Source organism: Periplaneta americana, chromosome 8 (genome assembly GCF_040183065.1).
Source record: "Periplaneta americana isolate PAMFEO1 chromosome 8, P.americana_PAMFEO1_priV1, whole genome shotgun sequence".
Lineage (NCBI taxonomy): Eukaryota > Metazoa > Arthropoda > Insecta > Blattodea > Blattidae > Periplaneta > Periplaneta americana.
In genome coordinates this window covers 148,080,203-148,100,969 of record NC_091124.1, presented here as the reverse complement: position 1 = coordinate 148,100,969, position 20,767 = coordinate 148,080,203, and the positions used below count along the sequence as shown (strand labels likewise).

At 35.8% G+C, this 20,767-nt stretch overlaps 1 protein-coding gene across 11 annotated transcripts in view; it reads left to right on the top strand.

The window, feature by feature from the left end:
- Window positions 1-20,767, top strand: part of LOC138705137 (KIF-binding protein) — a 92,063-nt gene that overhangs the window by 30,542 nt on the left and 40,754 nt on the right. For 10 of the 11 annotated variants that reach the window (XR_011333637.1, XR_011333638.1, XM_069833795.1 and 7 more), the window contains one exon: window positions 790-960. Coding sequence is in view for 9 of the 11 variants with exons in the window: in XM_069833795.1 (XP_069689896.1) it covers window positions 790-933 (144 nt within the window). In the remaining 2 variants the exon portion in view is untranslated. Of the gene's footprint in view, window positions 1-789; window positions 961-19,682; window positions 19,986-20,767 lie in introns of those variants that run through there. The other variant, XM_069833797.1, reaches the window with a different exon arrangement.

The following is a 20,767-nucleotide window of genomic DNA, read 5'->3' as shown; positions in this document are numbered from 1 at the left end:
TTAAGTGAGTGCTGCAGCAAGAACGTTCTTTTATTACTTTTGCTTTAAATGCCTTCGCTGTAGCCTGTTGCAGCAACCATGCAGTAAATCCAAAACCACTTTATGAGTTTGCTGCATGATTCATCATGGCAGAATGCGTGTTTTGGTCTTTTGCAAAGTGTGTTATTGTTAATATCGTGTAGTAATAATAACTCCATGTCATTATCATGGAAGTCGAAACTATTTAACATGTTCGGTTCTTTTAAGATTAAGGTTATTACTGCAGTAATATAGGCCAGTATTGTCCATCATTTTGCAATCAGCTGGCCGAATTGTTTCCAGACTATTTACAGATATCAGTACTGGTAGTATTGCATGAGGCCTGGAAGTGTTACATAATATCTTGGGGTCCATTGTAATTGACTACTAAAACAACTGGACAGAGGAAAACCATGCCAAAAGTACTGGATATGTAGTAAAGCAAATTTGGCATGACAAACCATAATGAGTAAAACTGATATCAGTTGAAACCTAGAATTATAACGCAATTTAATAGTAGTTCCGAAAGTATACGGTTTGTAAAACCAAAAATTTTTTTTTACATTTCAAATACCGTGAAAGTGTGGTATCTTAAGAGTTAGGCTCTTCACATAGGTCACGGTTATTTGAGTTTGGTATGTTGATAAAATGTAGATAATATGCTAGATAATTGTGACTTCCATATTCTTTGCTTTAAAAAATGTATATCTCAATGAAATTGTCTGGTTTTAGTATGTTGATAATGTGATATAATTTGTTTGTTTTTTATAGTTCCTTGTCGATTACTGTAAAAATGACAAAGAAGCTAAGAAGCATGTATCTGTTGAATTGGTTGTGTGTGAAGAAATGGTTAAACTTCTACCACTTAAATTGGAGAGATTGCAGCGTGAATTGGGAGAACTGGAAGAACAGTAAGATGACTTGTGCTGTTCATGTGATTTTGTAAGTATAATTTCCTTATACAATAGAAAATAATTGAGGGGTTTGCCGGAAAAAGGGCGTATACATCAATATATCGAATTGAGATACATGCAATCTAAGATTTTAAAATGCACCAGAATAAAATGTTATACACGCACGCAGCTCTGTCCTGCAGGTATGTACAGTACAATCAAAACAAAATTTCGCTACTATAATTATTCACTACATTTTAAACCATTTTCCCGAAGAAGGGTGTATAGGTCTATCCGCCTTTCTTCCGGCAAAGCCCTCTAATAACTCTATAAAATATTTCTGTACCATGAATTTTTATTTTCATTCATCTGACTCTCTCATGATTCCATCAATTGATGTGACAGAAGGTATGTATTGGACGATGGTTTGGTAGTAATTTCTTTTCTGAGAAATAGGATTTCCCATCATTTCAATCTCTTTTAAGTTGTTGAGATTCGTTAAGTGTTTTAATTCATCCAGATCCTTGTAATGAAAGGAAAGCATTTTTAATAAGACATGTTTCATCTGTAGATATAATAGTTTAAAAAAAAGTGTGATAAAATTAAAAATATCACAAGTAAATCACATAAATCATCTACATATGCTGAATGTTGTATGTGAAATTGAAATCAACTGACAAATTTTATAACAAGAAAATACTGTATCTCAATCTAAGGGAATAGTTCTTGATCCTACAATCCGGTTTGAGAGGGATGCCCTACAGGCACAGCACATTGATGAGGAGAAGAGATCCGTTTATGAGTCTTCCATCCTGTACCTAAGTGAGAAATATAACATTCCCACTAGTCAGTGGAGTGTTTCTGGTCTTTTGTTTGGTGCATATAGTACACTTCCTAAATTCACATGGAATATTTTAAAAGCACTTGGTCTCTGATTTTTTTAAATTCAAAAAATGTTATTGAATATTCTTAAGGATTCAATCCAAATATTACATTACCATTTATATTTTTGCCATTAATGATTGTATTGGGTTTGCATTTTTCTGAATTTTTTTACTTAACAATTCCTATATTTAGTCATTTTTGTCTTTCATCTTATTCTGTACTGCTTTTATTCTGGATCTTTATGGTCGCTCTCATTGAGGGCAGATTATTTTGTTAAAAAATAAAACCCTCTAATAATAATAATGGTGTAATCTAAATTTTTCTGGTAATTTTCGTCTTTGAAATAGTAGTAGATGTTACCATATGTAATAAAATATTCTTAGACCGAAAATCTCATTTTTGAAATATCTGTCTGTGTGCGTGCGTGGGGAGTTATAAGGAGGTCTGAAGTAAACAAACAAAATATCTCGCTTATTATCGATTTTTTAGAATATCATTTAACAAGAGCTGTTTTAAAAATGTTTTCGACAATTTTTATTCCATAAAAAATTAATAGGACTGATATTTAACGATATTGCTCAGTTTTATTGAACCAAATGAGCCCTAAGCCATAATTAAACAATGAACAAAAATATATATTTTACACTCAAGTTATAAATAGTGTCAATGTCAATTCAGGAAAAATGTTCATGAATACACCTGGAGGTACTGGAAAAACTTTCTGATTAATTTTATTTAATACTGAGCAGAATCCTATGCTGTGGCTCATTTCGCTTTCAAAATTCCTGTCAACCTGGACTACAACGAGAGCCCATTCTGCATCATATCTAAAAACAGCAATAGAGCAAAAGTGCTCCAACATTGTGTTCTCCTGGTATGCGACGAGTGTAACATGGCCAATTATAAAGCTATTGAAGCACTAAATCGAATGCTGCTAGATGTCTGTTAAGCTGTACTATTTATAAAATAAGCCAAATATCTTACTTTGGGATTATAAAGAATTCCTTTTATAAAAACCCAAGAAAACGAAATTATCTTATTTTTTGGATGTGAATTATGTGATTTCTTTTATATATCTTTTAAAATATACAGTTAAAGAAAATAAATTATAAACAATAATATAATTCGCATCATGATAAAAAGAACTGAATTGTTACGAAATGCGCACATTGTATTATAATAAGTATGTTACCCTCGTGACATTAATTTGTTTCTGTACATTTAAAAATTCATCTTCTAAGGTTGGGATTGAATCTGCATACTTTACGTTCAGAGGCGAATGTTGTAGCCATTAGACTGTGAAGATCAGAGCAGCAGTTATTCATGTAAGTGTATTTCTGGGTTTCACTTTTAATTTTGTTCTAAATCTTAAGTATGGAGTAAGCTGGAATCTATTTATACATATTATAGTGAAAGAAATACTTACAGAAATCTCATTCAAACCTATGAGAAGTCGTTGTAGATTTTTGAGCTGCCGTGTAAAATTGAGATGTTTTATCTTATTTTCTTCTATGTACAATTCTCTGAGATCAGGAAAGTCCTTAGGATTGACACATTCCAGTTTGTTTCTTCCTATTACCAAACTTTTTAATGATGATGCTCCTTGGAGGCCTGTTATGCAGCTTATTTGATTGTCATGCAGGAATAGTGTGTGTAAGTTCCGTAATTTACTTAGATGCAGTACTTCCAGGTTGAAGATATTATTTTTGTTAAGGAAAAGAGTCTCCAGCTTTGGGAAAAATAATTTGGATTTCTTTTCCTCATTTGGTTCATAATCTGTCTTCATTTGCATCACTTGATTATAGCTCAAGCAGAGAGTTACCAGAGATGGAAGTACACAAAAATCCCACAAGGTAGTAATTTTGTTATGTTGTAAATCCAGACTCTTCAAATTTGGCAATAGATCCATTGACAGGTTTATCTGTGAATTTAAAACAAAGAAAGATAAGAAATTTTCCAAATTTGTTATGCTGTGTTTAAAAAAAAAAAACAACATTGCAGAGAGATTGGAAAAAATATTTTGCGATAGGTGTGGAAAGCTAGTAGTGTCTTTTTAATTATGATATTGAGAAAAATTTCACTATATTTCTAGTTGCAAGTGTATTGACATACTTTGTAGAGATCACACTAAATTTGGAGAGAAGATTCTCCATTCTCTTAAATTTTCTAATGAGGACGTTAACAAAATTTGTCTAATGGTATTGAGAGATTCATTATTCATTTTACACAGTCACTTGTATAACACGGCATAATATTTTTATTTTTTTACTTGATTTCATTACTCTTCATTGTACTTTCATCTCATGTTTCTCCGAAATCAAATTGTACTTTATTTTTAAATTTATCATTGTTCCGTATTCTCTCCGAAAATCATATTGTATTTTATTTTTAATTTAACCTCTGTTTTGTATTCTGGATCTTAGTGGTCAGCCGTAGATGTCGGTCAGATGTCCCAAATTGTGGAATTTGTGTGTTATAGATGAGCGAAATTTCTTGCTGCCACAACTTTCAGAAATTACAGTGCAAGACACATAACCTTTACTTGAAGAGCTTAGCTTCATTATTTGACTTTTTTCCTTTCTTTTTGATTTGTTGGTCATTTCCTTATTTGAGGCTAAGAGAACGAAGTAACAGGAGAATGGAGAAAGTTACACAGCGAGTACTGCATGCATTGTATTCTTCACCTGACATAATTAGAAACATTAATTCCATATGTTTCATCCTCAGTGAGCAGCGTGATATGTTAAACTTGAGTGACAAAGCTCCTGTTGTCATAGCGAAGTGAAGTAATGTACTTAATTTGAACGAAGAGAGAAGGAAGTGAGGTGAAAGAACTGAATACCTATAATGGATCTTGAAAGCTTAAGGGCGAATATTGACATAATAAATAAGAAGATAGAAGGACTACAAAGGAAAATAATATTTGAAAAGTAAATTGAAATACTTGGAAGAAGAAAAAAGAAAGAATAACTTAATCTTTTTGGGACTGGAGAGCAAGAAAAAGAACAGACTTGGGAAACATATGAAATGATATTGTGTGTTGGAAATGGATGGGAATAGATATAGGGAATGGATAAGTGAAGGAAGTGTATAGGTTGGGGAGAGGCAAAAACAGGCCTTTATTGGTGAAATTTGTGAATTCGATGATTAAAGAGAAGATTGTGAGTAATAGGAAATCATTAAAAGATTCAAACATTAATATTGATAACGATTTTGATTGTGAAGTGAGGTGTAGAAGAAAGGTATTAGTGCCCTTTTTAATGACAGCAAGGAAAAATGGATACTACGCAAGGTTATTTAAAGACAAACTAAAAATTAACAGAGTTCTTCGATCTGGAATGCTGTCTGGAAAATATTAATAGGACTGAAATAGATGAGAATATAAATGAAGGAAAAAGAAAAGAGATAAAGGAAAAAGTAAGGGACATGGTGAAAAAACACTCAATGAGAAGTAATGTTGAAGTAGTGAAAGGTAAAAAGACAGGAACTCAAGGTAGGAATTCAGCAGCAAATTCCGAACATGCATCAGGTGTGAGAGCAAAGACCCTGTGAAAGCTGCCTACATCGGGAAGAATGGAATAGATACTTGGGTGAGATCAGTGATGATATCTCCCCAAGGCCATGTTAGAAGAGAGGTGAACCAGGGAAGTGAGAGAGATAACAGAGATTTTTGTGGTGTCAGCTGGCGAGTCCAAGAGAATGTAAGTCACCAACTGAGAAAGAAAGATGTGTCCAAGAAAGAAGCTAAGGGGGGAAAAAGGAAGGGTGTGGGCAAGAAAGGGAAATACAGACAATGAGAATTTATCAGATAGCGAGAAAAAAATGGGTAGTAAACAAAGAAAAGCAAATATATAATTTAAAAAAAATGGCGTGTTAGTGGGGAAAAATAATAGCAGAGGAAACTGAACAGAGAAAGGACGGAGTATAGTGAATGAGTAATTGTGACAAGATCGTATTATTTATACTTAATATGAAGGTAAAGAATAGTGTGTAATATTAATGAATAAAAAATAAGGTGAGCTAGGAGTAGGGATTAGCCAAGGTGTATCAGGGGGACAGGGAACATGAGAATAAACTGAATTATATCATACGAGTAAAGCAATGAAGAGTTAGCAACAGTAATTTAATAGAAATTGTAGAGAAAATGGAGAATGAATTAAATGGTGATTGAAATTGATAGGGATGGGAGGAAATAGAAAAAGATAGCAGTAGAATGATAGTATAGTAATAGATAATAAATACGAAACATAATATGAAATGAATGAACATGAAAGAACACAGATGATGAATAAGTGAGGCAAAAAGCAGGTGTCGGTCACGTAATGTACAAGGGGGAGTCAAATGAAAACCGTAAATTTTTTTTTTTCCATTTCAATTATTGAATGAAAGTGAAACACAAGTGTATCATTTTTCGACATAGTCTTGATGTTCAACACAGATCCTCCATCCTGTAGGAAGTGCACAAATTCCTCTGAAAAAAAAAATCTTGTGGTCGTGTGCGCAGCCTCTCATACACCACCTGGTGGACCCCTTCATCAGAACGAAATGTCTTTCCTCCCATTGCCTCTTTGAGTGGTCCGAACAAGTAATCACTCGGTGTGAGGTCTGGTGAGTATGAGATGAAACCTCGGTACACTACCACCAATCCGAAACAAAGAGAGCAAGCAAGGGATGACACCATTCCTCATCATCAAAACCTAAGAAGTTCCAGACGCAGTCATCTGCAGGGAAGGTTATGCTGACTCTCTTTTGGGACGAACAAGGCATTATCTTGAAGCACTACATACCTAAGGGAAACACCATCACCAGTGCTTTGTTAAAAAATCATCTTCTGCCTGCAATCAAATCAAAGGGACGTTTGCAACATGACAATGCTCATCCTCATATTGCCTGTGTAACAGTTACAACCATCAATGACCTTCACTTTGAGACTCTTCCATATCCGGCATACTCACCAGACCTCGCCCTGAGTGATTACCACTTGTTTGGACCACTCAAAGAGGCGATGGGAGGAAAGATATTTCATTCTGATGAAGAGGTGCACCATGAAGGCTGCACACACGTCCAGAAGATTTTTTTCAGAGGAATTTCTACGCGCTGGAGGACTTGTGTTGAACATCAAGGAGACTATGTCGAAAAGTGATACACTTGTATTTCACTTTTATTCAATAAATTAAATTAAAAAAAAATATTTACGTTTTTTATTTGACTCCCCCTTGTATAAATGATGTAAATAGTTAAAAATGGAAATGCTGGCCCAAATTCAGGAATGTGAAGGGCCAGCAGGACCGAATATGTTGTGAGACAATAAATATTATCCATAACCAAATTCAGACATATGAGATGAGCATGTATGCGTGAATTCAGAAATGCATGTAGAGTGTTAGTGGAAAATCTGAAGGGAAAAGATCTTTGGGGAGACAGAGACATAGATGGAAGGATAATATTAAAATGGATTTGAGGGAGGTGGGATATTATGATATGGACTAGATTAATCTTGCTGAGAGTAGGGACCGATGACAGGCTTATGTGAGAGGGGCCATTTGTAAGTAAGTAAGGTCGTTTCCTTTTCAGTGACTCCAAGAATGGTACATTAAGACTTTTGTGGACTCTGTTTATCTTGCAATGATAAATTCTACAGTCAACAGTGAGAGTCAACCTATGTTACTGGCATTCTTACCAAGCTGTACATTGCATTTTCCTGATTGAAAGAAAGGTATCTGCTGAAGAAGAAGTCATACGAGCTGTGTTTACGCAGTTTTCAGTGGTGTGTTCGAGGCTACACAATTATCAAAACAGTACATTGTTAAATTATTTAATCATTATCATCAGCCATACAGGTTGTAGTCTCAGAAGGACTGTTACGATCCACAAAAGTTTTCAGTCCATCTCTTCATTGGATGTCCATTTGATCTGCTTCAGGTTGGTAATGCAGGATTGCACGAGGGATTCTATTCCTAGACAAACACCTCACATGCTGACGCCAGTTGTCTTGATAGTGACATATGTCTACTAATATAGAGTTCATTTCAAGTTCATTTCTTTTATTGTTCCACTTAGTATAGCCAGCTGTTGCATGAATCTCATTTCACTAACAGTGATTTGACTTGAGTCACATTTCCTTAGAGTTCATGCTTCACTTCCATAGTCAGGACTGGTCGTGCTAAGGTTTTATACAGATGAGTGCGAGTATGTCACTGAACTAGACATGGTTTCATGATCCTGTTTATGATGCCCATTAATTTATTATACTGTAAAATTTTGTCATGAATGTCTAAATCTGCTAAGGAAGATAATTTATAGCCAAGATATTTAAAGTCTTTAACTCTTTCCAAAATACTTCCATTAATATAAATCTTGCTAGGAATGGGCTCTTTGCCACAAGAAGCCATAATTTTAGTTTTGTCAGTAGAAATTTCCATAGAGTATTTATCTGCTATGAGTTTCAAATTGTATATGGACCTTTGTAAATCATCCTCTGAACAGGTTAGCAAAGCTAAATCATGTGCAGATAACAATATGTCCAAATTTAAATTGTGGTTTATTGGTATGTGACCATGCCTTGTTTTCCTAAATTCACGTATCTTGGCATTCATGTATATATTAAATAGAAAGGGGGACAGTGGACATCCTTGTCGGAGAAACATCTTCCTGGCCGACAATTTATCTGCAATTTTAATTGAGATTGAAGTATTGTTATATATGTTATAAATATTCGGCACAATTTGTTGTGGGATGCAATATTCTACTAACATATTCAATAATATGTTACGATTTACATGATCAAAAGCTTTTTGAAATTCAGAAATGCTAAGTGTGTTTCTATATTGAATTCTCGATTTTTCTCAATCAAAAGTTTCATTGTGAAATAGCCATCACAGCATGATCTGCCTTTCCTAAATCCATTTTGCTCTTCGTCCAAAATGTTCTCATAATATTGATATAATTTAATTTTTTTTATTAAATTTGCAAATATTTTATAACCAGTATTTAATAAACTAATTCTCCTATCATTTTCACAATCCTTTCTATTCCCTCTCTTGTAGATTGGTATCACAAGTGATTTTGATCAGCATTGAGAAGGCTCCTTTCCATTCCAAATCATGTTGAAGTTGTGAAATCTGTGCAAAAGTTGCAACTGGAGGTTGCGAGTCTGTTCACACACAAGGTGCTACTTTTGCAGCCGCAGTCTAGCTCCAGGTTTCCATCTTCATGTTGACTTTTCAATATACATTTTGTGGTTATGTTCGCATTATTATGAAACTCATGTGATAGCTTACTTATCTATTATTTGCTTTTCTGTCCTAACTATTATTCAGAAATTGGCATTATTTTTACTATAAAGCTATTAAAAACGCTCGCTATATACTTAAATGATAACCAACAGCATATTCACGTAATCAATGTTGCCAACTCTCCTGTTTGAAACTATGCTATGGAAAATTAAAAAAAATGAATTATATCATCACCAAATATACTCTGGCTGTGTTGTACATTTAGTAATTGTTACAAATAATTTATTTTCCTCACATCTAACATTAAAATATATCCAAACAATAAAAGTATCATTGACACATTTGGGTGGCAACAATGGTCGCAACCACAGCAAAAGTTTCAACAAAACCGATATCAAAAATGCTGTGGCTGCAACCCTGAGAACCCTGTACACACATCACTACTTTTAAGCTGTGCGCAGCATGAAAAAATAGCGGGCAGCAGGTTCGGCAGCTGCTACTTTTCGGATTGCACCATTGTTCACAAGTCGCAATACGAGAGTTACGCAGTGTTTTGTACTGCAGTGCTGCAAAAGTAGCGACGTGTGACCATACCTTTAGGTTTGAATTATAACCAGGAGTTCTCTCTTCTAGGGACAAGGTTTGTTGATGTGTTGTAAATATTTATGATTCAGCACCCCTGGTATTACTTCCTTTTTGAAAAATGTTATGCTACGGATTTTTATTGCACTTGAATTCCCATTGTTCTCTGGCAGTCTGAATCCATGAGGCTTGATTTTAATAGCAAGCACAATAGGCATTCAGTTACTAATATTGGCACTTTTTCTGCCATAAATTTCATTTAGAAACTTTATTAGTTACATTCTATAGCTACCTTTTTGATAAGACATCTTGTCAATGTAAGTTCAGTCATTCTTTTTAGATCAGCAGTTGTATGTTGCCGAAGCAGGAATTCCTGGTCTAGACACCCTCCATATTTCTCATATGCTTCAATCAAATTGGCCGCATTGACATGAAAACAGTTCAGCATCTTAAAAAACACAAAGAAATGGAAGTATGTGAATATAATGCCCTTTTTAATAGTGTTCTGAATCTTCTATTGTACATACGGTAGTCTGTTTGTTAGATTACATTGGAAGCCACTAGCATAGCTCAGGTGGTAGCACGTTCACCTGATCCGGAGTTGCATTCAAGCATGGGTTCGATTCTCACTTGGACTGATTACCTGGTTACGTTTTTTCCGAGGTTTGAGGCGAATGTCAGGTAATCTATGGCGAATTCTCGACCTCATCTCAATTCCATCGACGCTACATGACCTAGATAGTATTGTCGGTGACTCAGGAGAAAACGAGAGTGGACTGAGGAGGAAGGAATGTGAATAGATAACGTTGTTGTTGTTGTTTTCTAATGCCAGGCATTTGACAATAAAGTCATTTGACCTCTTGCACTCCAATATTTTTCAAAGATATTATCATGACCAGCCACTGAAGCACAGATTTTGAGGTGTTCCGAATCCATTTCTTGGTTTGAGTTGCACGATGGGCAGTTAGGGGACTGATATATTGCAATTCTATGCAGGTGTTTGGCCAAACAATCATGGCCTATTACCAACCTAAATGCAGCTACAGACGATTTTCGTGGTAAATCGGGAATTAACTGTGGATTTTGATCCAGAGAGTTCCATTTTTTCCCTTGGGATTGAGTTATCAAATTTTGTTTCTTGAAGTCTAAGTATGTAGATTTAATAAATCTCTTCACAGAGTAATACGTAGATTTAGTAACAGGTCTGTAAGTAGCAGCGCTGCCCTTCTTTGCTAAAGCATCCGCATTCTCGTTTCCCAGAATTCCACAATGGGATGGTATCCATTGGAATACAATTCTTTTATTGAGTGATATTAATTGAGAGAGCATTTTAGTTATTTCTGCTGTTTGAGATGAAGGTGTGTGTCTAGAGACGATTGATAGAATAATTGCTTTGGAGTCTGACAATATAACTGCATTCCTAAATTTATTGATGTGGCATAGAAGATTCCTGAGACATTCACTTATTGCAATGATTTCACCATCAAAACTTGTTGTTCCATATCCAAGAGATCTATAAAGTGAGAAGAGACAGCACGTAACACCTGCACCGGCACCTTGTTCTCTGGAGATCAAGGATCCGTCGGTGTATAAATGAAGCCAGTTTTGTGGAGGGTACCTAATATTAATTGTCTCTAAAGACAATTGTTTCAGTATTTCAGTGTTTACTTCTGATTTCAGTATTTCTTCTGTTAAATTTAGATTATATTCTATATTTAATAGAGTTAAGAGGTTTGGTTTAATTTGTAAGTTTTCTTTTAAATTCGGCATATTGATTTTCTGTTTTAATTCTTGAACAATGGATATGAAACTTTTTTGAGTTTTCAATCTACAGAGAGGACTGTATGAATGCCAATTGTTTCCTGGTAATCTGATAAGTTTTTCATATTGAATCAGTGCTTTTTCTTCTATTGTCATTTTGATGCTGTTAATATTAGTGAGGAATCTCATAGAATCTATTGGCGTTGTTTTGATTCCACCAGTAATGAGTCTGAGAGCTTGGTTTTGAACATATTCTATGTCGTTTATGAAAGGTGAAGTAATTAAAATTTCTCCTCAGTATGTCAGCAGTGACTGTATAAACATTTTGTATGTAGTGTTCAAAGTATTCCTAGAGCATCCCCATTTCTTTCCTGCTAGTCTTTTTAGAAGGGAGAATCTTTTACGAGCTTTTTCAGAAATGTATTTCAAATGGTTGCTCCATGTTAACTTACTATCGAAAATAACTCCAAGATATTTGGATTCATAAGTCCAAGGAAGGTGTTGACCATTGTATTGGATATTGAATTCTCTTTCTTTTTTACCGAGTGAAAATATTTGGTAGTTACTTTTGCTTAAATTGAGTGTCATCAAATTTGATATATTCCATTCATGTAGTTGATTTAGAGCTTTAAGAGCAGAATTTTGAATTTTGTCTCTATGTCTGTAAGATCCGGAAGTCCACAAAACTATATCATCTGCAAATAGTGCTGTTTTCATATTTGATTCCTCTAATAGGGAGGGTAAGTCATTTATATAAATATTGAATAAAGTTGTGCTGAGGACAGCGCCCTGAGGTAGACCTCGATATGTTTGTCTGTAACTAGAAAGTGAGTTACTGAATTTAGTGGCAATGAATCTTTGACTAAGGAATTCTGATATCCATCTGAACATATTGCTGGAGATACCTAATTTCTGGAGTTTTAGTAATAATTTATTTCTCCAAACAGAGTCATATGCTAACTGAAAGTCAATAAATATTGCCAAGGTATCTTCTTTCTTGTTAAAACTGTCTTTTATTTCTTGGCCGAGGCGTATGACTTGTTCATTGGTAGAGTGTAGTTGTCGAAAACCGGCTTGTCTTGGTGATAAAAGATTTTGGGATTCTAAATACCAAGTTAGTCTGTTGGAGATCATGGACTCCATGGTTTTTGCTATCATGCTTAATAGTGCTATTGGTCGGTAACTATTAACATCATGAGCAGGTTTCCCTTTTTTGTGAATTGGTACAATGATTGCTTTTTTCCAAGCTGCAGGAATTGAGGTGTTCCATGATAAATTGAAAATGGATAAAAGTACAGACTTGGCTTTTTCCCCCAGATGTTTCAAGAATTTGGAATGAATGTTGTCGGGGCCAGGAGATTTCTTGGTTTTTAAATTTTGTATAGCTAGAGTTAATTCTTTGGAAGTAAAATTTTGATGAAATAGTTCAGGTTTTGTACTAGTAATATTGTTTTTATTATTTTTATGTAATTCTCTTTTGATAAATTTGTCAGTTTTTTTGATATTGGGATGTAATCTGTGAGAGTTTGAGTAGTGTTTATTAAATGCGTTTGCTATATCTCTGCTATCTGTTAGTGTTTTGTTATTATGAATAATAGGTTGGCTTGTATTTTCCTGTGCATTGGAAATATTCTTCAGAAATTTATATGTTTTAGCGCTATCTGTTCTGTAATTAATATTTTCAATAAATTTATCGAAACTGTTCTTTTTTGCTGTTATGATTGCTTTTTTAAGAATGGCAGTCTTCTTCCTCCAATCTTGAGTATCTTCTGGTGTTTTGCTATGTTCTGCTTTGGTTCTTGCTTTATCTCTATCTTGTTTCAATAAATTCAGGTTTTCTGTCCAGAATGGGGTGTATTTTTTTGGTTTTCCTCGTGGAATGTGCTTTTTTGCAATTTTAAGAAGAGATTCACAGAAATATTTGTTCAATCTATCTGAGTTTGTATTTTCCATTAGTGGTGTGTTGACCTTGAGGTGTTTGTCGAGTTCTGTTGTAAATAGTTTCCAATTCGCTTTCTTAAAGTTCCATGTTGTTTTGTTATTGTAGGGTTCCTGTCTTCGGTTTTGGTGGAGATGGATAGAAGCAATGATGACTCTATGGCCAGATCCAGAGTATTCAATTATTTTTTTCTTGGTTTCGTGATGGATATCTGATGTTACTAGTAATAAGTCTGGATTTGTACCAGAACCAGAATAATGAATGAAAGTAGGGGGATCTTCTTTTCTGTAGACAAGTTCTGCGGTTGTAGTATTTAGGAGGTCCATGATCATTTTTCCAGGTTGGTTTACATTATCGTAGCCCCAAAGTTGGGAGTGGGCGTTAAAGTCACCAATTATGATAGTTTTAGGTTGTATATCAAACAAAGTTAGATCAAGGGGATTATTACTGTCTTTGCGCTATGAGTTGGCGCGGGGAGTAGATAGGCGGGACGGGGGAACTTTACGCTACACTCTGACCTGACAACTTCAGTCCATTTACTTGGCTACACGGGAACGGAGTCAGACATAAAAGATTCCGCATCTTCGGTGCTGTCGCTATGACTATCATTATCACATTTTTCAAAATTTCTGGAGTATGATCTGTCCATGATAATCGTCTGTTTATGTTCCAGCCGTGTATATTAATTCGAATCTCTCAACAAAGCCATTAGCCCCACCGCCCCCATCCTGATGGACAACAATGATTGTTCTGGACACATTTACTCCGTAACATTTTTATCGTGCCAGAACTTGGGAAACGTTAAATTGGTAGGCCTATCTATCCGCATTTCGTCCAGGTACAAAATCGGTTTTTACACTTTCCTAAGCTTTCTTATTTGCTGTAGATAACTTCACGTATTCTAATTTACAATTTTTTTTTTTTTTTTGCACACTTCTTCCACCTGAAATCCTTTTTCTTCAGTATTCGTCTTAATGTTGTCTTTCATTTCAAATCAATTTTCTCTTGTAAAAGGGTAGACGTTTGTTGCAGCTTGGTACTATTTTTTACTTGTTATTTAACGACACTGTAATAACTACTAGCTTCTTCAGTGTCGATTGAATTGATGATGGCGAGATGGTATTTGGCGAAATGAAACCAAGGATTCGCCATAGATTACCTGACATTCGCCTTCCGCTTGGGAAAACCTCGGAAAAAACCCAACCAGGTAGTCAGCGCAAACGGGAATCGAACTCACTCCCGAGCACAACTGCAGATCTGCAGGCAAACGCACTAACTCCTGAGCTACGCCGGTGGCCCTCTTTCTTTTTCAAATAAAAATTCTCAATTATATCTTTTTTGTCAATCTGCCGTCGAAGTCATCTACATTTGCGTTTCGGTAGTCTGGACGTTTACATTTTTTTTCTCCCTCAGGTGTCGACAACGCACTTTCTTCTGTGCAGTCTTTCATTTCATTCCTTATACGCTGTATTGTTCTTGTGGATAGATTAGAGTACTTTTCTATCTTTGCTGTAGGTTTCGTAAGAGGAATGCAAAGGCACTGTTGTTGTTTTTCTTCATCACAGAATTATTTTGCACTTCTAATAATATTCCTTTCTTCGCTATAGATTGTCAATCCTTGTTTCCTCTTTGTCTACATATTTACAATAAACAAAAAACTGCTATAAACCTAAATAACAGTATACAATAACATAAATTCTATTAACTATATTATTATCAACACTATTAACACGAAAAGCAAAGGATAACTAAAGCAATACAAGATTTGTGGTATACTGAAAACAATTGTCTTGTTGAAACTAATAAAACACTACAGAAAAAACCCCATTATTATTATCACAAAGTCGCAAAGATTCATAGACACGTGCAGTAGATGTTTGTGAAACAGGAATATTGCAGTGAACAGCGCTGTGCGCATGCGCGACTGTTTCCCCTCTGCCCCATCTAAGTACTTCAGCCGCCTTCTCCTGGCATGACAACAGTAGGTGGGTTTTAGGCACTGTAGATTTTGAAATGTTGTTGATTTTTCCATACTTCAATTTTTATTAGTCTAATTTGTCTTGATTATCCATTTCTTTTATGATTTGAAAATTTGTAATTAATTTCTTTGATGTACCTGCGAGAATTCCACTACTGATCTGTCTACCTTTGGGTAACAGTTTCATATTAAAACCTTTAAAATTAAAATATTTTAATTGGTCAGCATTAAGGTTTGCTTCTTGGATAAGGAAGATATCTATATTATTATCTGAAAGTATATTGGCTAGTTCAGTCTTCTTGGCTGATGTTATACCACCAGCATTCCATTGTAAGATGTTTAGTTGATTCTGTACCATTAAAAGTAGTCCCCGCCCGGAGATCCGATCGGGGGACTATTTTACCTCCGGGTAATTTTACCTTAATGGTACTCATTTCATATTGGAGTTAAATGGCAAGTTGTAGCCGATTTTAAGTGAACACCATATTTTAACGTTTTGGTGGCTACTTCATTCACACAAAACCCCAGAATGTCTGGAGGACCACACCTGCTGTTGGTCGACGGGTCCATTGGACCTAGCTGGGAGATCTTGTTGATCACCAGCTTTCCCTCCTTAAGCCACTGGAGGACGATTTTAGTGCCATAGCAGGTCAGCACTAGGAACAGAAAAGTAGAAAGAGGAGGAAGGAAAGGGAAATGAACCCCTAGGCCTCGAATGCTCTAATGCCGTTGGGGTCGAACAAGGTAAGAGTTCAGTCAGAGGACTGGATAGGAAAGGGTAAAGAGGGAATTAGGTATTGGATAGAGGAAAATTATACCAAATTCAGTCATTAACTCATCAAGCTGACCAGTGCTAATGGATGAGTAGCCCCTCCCACGTGCAATACTTTTACTACAGTAAGCAGAAACATTAGGTCTCCTCCTGTTCAACTTAGTCTGTTAGTTACTGTGTCGATTATGAGATCGTGAGACGTCTCTGTGCAAGCGATTTATTAAATAATTAGTAAGAAGTGTTAATTAACAAAGTATCGAGTATTGTTATAATTTTATTCGTTTCACATTAAGTTCATTATTTGTATTGTTTGTGAGTTGGTATGGCAGAATTTAGGAAAAAAGGAAAAACAATTCATAGTGAAGCAAGAAATATTATTAGAAACATTATAAAAGAATGTGATGACGAGTTGCAACAACATAATCTAAAACACCCACTCAGTCAACCTAATAAACATGCTTCTGCATATGCAGGAAAGTCAGTTTCTACAATCACCAGAATTCGTAAGGTGAGTGTGCATGTTGGTGAAAGCAGCTTGTCAACACCAGGGAAGCACAGAAAACGCCCAGATCATAATAATATAATAGACGACTTTGATAAAAGAGTAATCTGGGATGTTATACATAACTTTTATGTAAACAATAAGGTAGTACCAACCTATGCAAAGCTTCTAACTGCTGTAAGAGAAAAAGTCAATTTTCCTTGGAATTCTCAGTCCTTAAGGCGAATCATGAAGGGAATGGGGTATCAGTGGAGAAAATGCAGTTCTCATAGTAGATTAATAGAAAGGCCTCATATTGTTACTTGGCGATGTAAATATTTAAGAGCAATACGCCAATACCGATTACAAAACCGTCCAATAACTTATTTAGATGAGACGTGGGTAGACAGTAACCTCACATTTAATAAATGTTAGCAGAGCGAGACGGAAATTGGCATCTTAAGCAACACCAGTTCGTCACATCGCCTGATTATTGTCCATGCAGGTTCAGAAAATGGATTCCTTGAAAATGCATTATTGATTTTCAAGGCAGACCAAGCTAAGGGGATTACCATGGGCAGATGAACTCGGAAAATTTTGAAAAGTGGGTCCATGAGAAACTACTACCTAATCTGCCTGAGAATAGTGTTGTGATAATGGATAATGCTCCTTACCACTGCATTCAAGAAAATAAGCCTCCTAATAAATATGCGGCAAATGAGAGAATGAAAGCCTGGCTGAAATATAATAACGTGCCTTACACTCATGATATGAGAAAATATAATCTTTTTGAATTAATCGAAAGACATAAACCAATGGAAAAAAGTTGTAGAATTGATGAAGCTTTGAAATTACTCAGTCATGTCACACTTAGGTTGCCCCCATATAATTGTGAACTAAGCGCCATTGAACTTGCATGGAAAAAAGCGAAGAAAGGAATATTAATGGTGACTTCTCCCTCAAAACCCTGGAAGAATTAACAAGAAATGCATTCTCCACTATTACAACAGAAGACTGGAAAGTGAACTGTGCACATGTTAAGAAGTTAGAACACGAGTACTGGCTGAAGGATGGACTTCTGGAAGATGCTATAGACAGGTTTATAATATCAGTGACAGTATTTCCAGTGACTCTAGTGATGGCTTCTGTCCTCGGATTCAGAACCTGAAGAAGACTTAGGTCAGCCACTACCCGAAAGTGAATGAAGGAGTAAATTGAAGGTAAAAGTATTGGTTAATCATAGTTGCGTAAAGGATTAGTTTGGATTGAAAATAAGTTGCTCTTTAATTAAAACTTATGAGCTACGTATTTTTCGAAATGTGCCAAATGCTGTCAAAATAAGTACTTTAATTTTTAATAGCATGTACTGTTTCTCATTCACGAAAGGAAGGGGGGAAGGTGAGGTGGCAGAGGAAAGATGTTAATGATATGAATGCATAAACTATTTATTGGAGTTCTTACTAGATTAAGCAATTATTTATGTATTCGCGTAGGCTTCCGCGGCTGGTGTACATGGTGTGTGGATCAGCTTCAGGGCTTCTACCGCGTTGTCTTGGTGTTATTGGCTGACGTTTCGACCGCTGTGTTGTGGTCATCTTCAGAGCAGTTGTTGGATAAGGATATATATATATACACGAGCTGGCAGACTATTTCCTTATCCAACAACTGCTCTGAAGATGACCACAACACAGCGGTCGAAACGTCAGCCAATAACACCAAGACAACGCGGTAGAAGCCCTGAAGCTTATCCACACACCAATTATTTATGTAGTTAATCTACTAAAATAATAATTAGTAGCTTTAGCCATCGGCTTAGTAACTTCAGCCATCAGCGTAGGTCAGTTGGTTAAGATGCTTGCCTGCCGATCCAGAGTTCCACTCAGGTGCGGGTTCGATTCCCACTTGGGTTGATTACCTGGTTAGGTTTTTCTGGTGCTTTCCCCAACCGTAATGCAAATGTCAGGTAATCTATGGCGAATCCATGACATCTCGCCAAATACCATCTTGCTATCATCAATCACATCGGCACTAAATGGCCTAGTAGTTGATGCAGCGTCGTTAAATATCAACTAAAAAAAAATTAAAAAATTAGTACCTTTAATTTATATACGCATTGTTACTATTGTTTTCAGCATGAGTAATAACCTGGCTACTGAGATGCTTATCTGAGCGATGTATATAATAATCAACAGCATTAGTCAAGAAGGTCACATTCCTTCTGCTCGTCTTCTTCTGAGTAACGGACAGTAGTTAATAGAGCATCATTAAATAACCAAGTGACAATTTTTAAGCTGCCACAGTTTCTGCTTGTCAATAAAAAATGGTGGTGAAACCTCTGATTCATTGTTTAATTTGTTTCAGTTGCCTTCACGAAGGTCAACGAAAATGTTACAGGACTCTGTTTGTCCAGCACTTTCGACAATTCCGTTTCGGAGATGAGATTATATGTATATAAGGTGCAATTGATTATGTCTGATAGGTGAATATGTTGGCTACCGAAATTTGATTTTTGATAGGAGTGAAAAATTTCTGATGAATTTTGTCTAGAGTTCTGGAATTGCCATTGAGGGATGGCGTTCTCTTACTTGCCACAACTCCATGATATGAGATTGTCGACTTCACTTCTCTCCCAAAGCAATCCATGCTAAAGCTTTTTATTACTCTATTGGATGGTTTTGAACCTACGAACCTCTAATGACAGGTAGGAAATCACTTGACAGTCGAGAACATTAATGACATTTCTGATGTATCAGAACATTTATAACGAAAATATTGGCTTTGTCATCTCTCATGACATTTTGCATAATCATTAACTGATAAGTGCTACATATGATGACCACGTCTGTAGTTCAAGTGCTGGTCTTCCATCCAGATTACCTAGTTTCGATCTGTGGCCAGGTCGTGATAAAATTTGTGGTGGACAAGCAGACGTTGCAGAGGGTTTTTCTCGGGGTACTCCCATTTCCCTGTATAATTCTACCAAGACTCTTCACCTCCTCATTCCATTAGTAAAAATAGGCTGGAGTGAAGACTTGCGCGATAGTATGGGTTTCCGATGCTCATATAGGAAGGGCTTGGGGCTCTGGCCTCTGGAGCTTATTGGTTACTTGTCTGCATATAAGATCTGGCTCTGTTAAGGTTGAGGCAAGATGGCCCACCTACAGCTTCGGTTTCACAAAGCTGATTCAGGAAGTGGATTGAGCTCTGGGTCTCTGGGACTTATCAAGCTACTCATCTGCAAATGGAACCTGGCTGTATCAGGAACTGAGGCAGGATGACCCACCTGTCAGTATCGGATTCACTAATGCCACCCCTGCCATCTGTTGAACTTGGACAGACATCACATAGGATAGATCGCACAATGGGCCAAAGCACATGTAAGTGTAATGATCAGTTCCAGGTCCGACCTCGAAAAGCCAAGTCAAGAAAGGTACATATGAGCCATTTAGAGCAGAAGTGGTGTAAGTCAAAAATGGGTAATGAGGGTTAAAGTAAACATTCTGTAAAATATGGCGCAAAGTAGCAAGTAATATTGAATTTATTTAAATTATTAGTAGTCAGTGGATAGCATGAAGGACATATAAATTGCTACTTTGTGCTGTATTTTACAGAATTTTTACTTTAAACCTCATTACCCAATTTTGACTTACACCACTTTTGCTCTGAACGGCTCATATGATGACGCAGGTGCTGGCTTTATCTGTAAGGATTTCATGCGGGTACTTTCTTGTAGAATGTTTCATTGTAGGAATTTCGTTGACTTGCTCTTGAGAATTTTGTTGTGATACAATAGTTTTCCATTGCTTTCTGCGTAAGTTATGGGGAATAGTGGAGTAGTGACAGGGAATTGGACATGCCCAGAGAAAATCTGTATTTCTGTCTTTGTCACCGCAAATTCTATTTTGTCATTTTCATGGCCATAATACATTTTAATGAATATGTATTCATGTTCTTCCAGAATTTCACACATTAATGTGAAATACATTAATTTTACATAAGACTCGTTTATTTTATAACTAACATGTCACAAGATGTCTATTCAAATTGTACATACAATTATAAAATACAAGTACACTGGTTTTGTGACTAGCATTAAGTTAGTGCAAAATTGAAGATGATAATGCAGATTTGTAATATTAAACAAACAAAAGAGTAAATGAGCAAGTTAGGATGCAAGGAAGCAATGCAAGGTATTCCCTGCATATGCCTTAAATAAGCTTTGG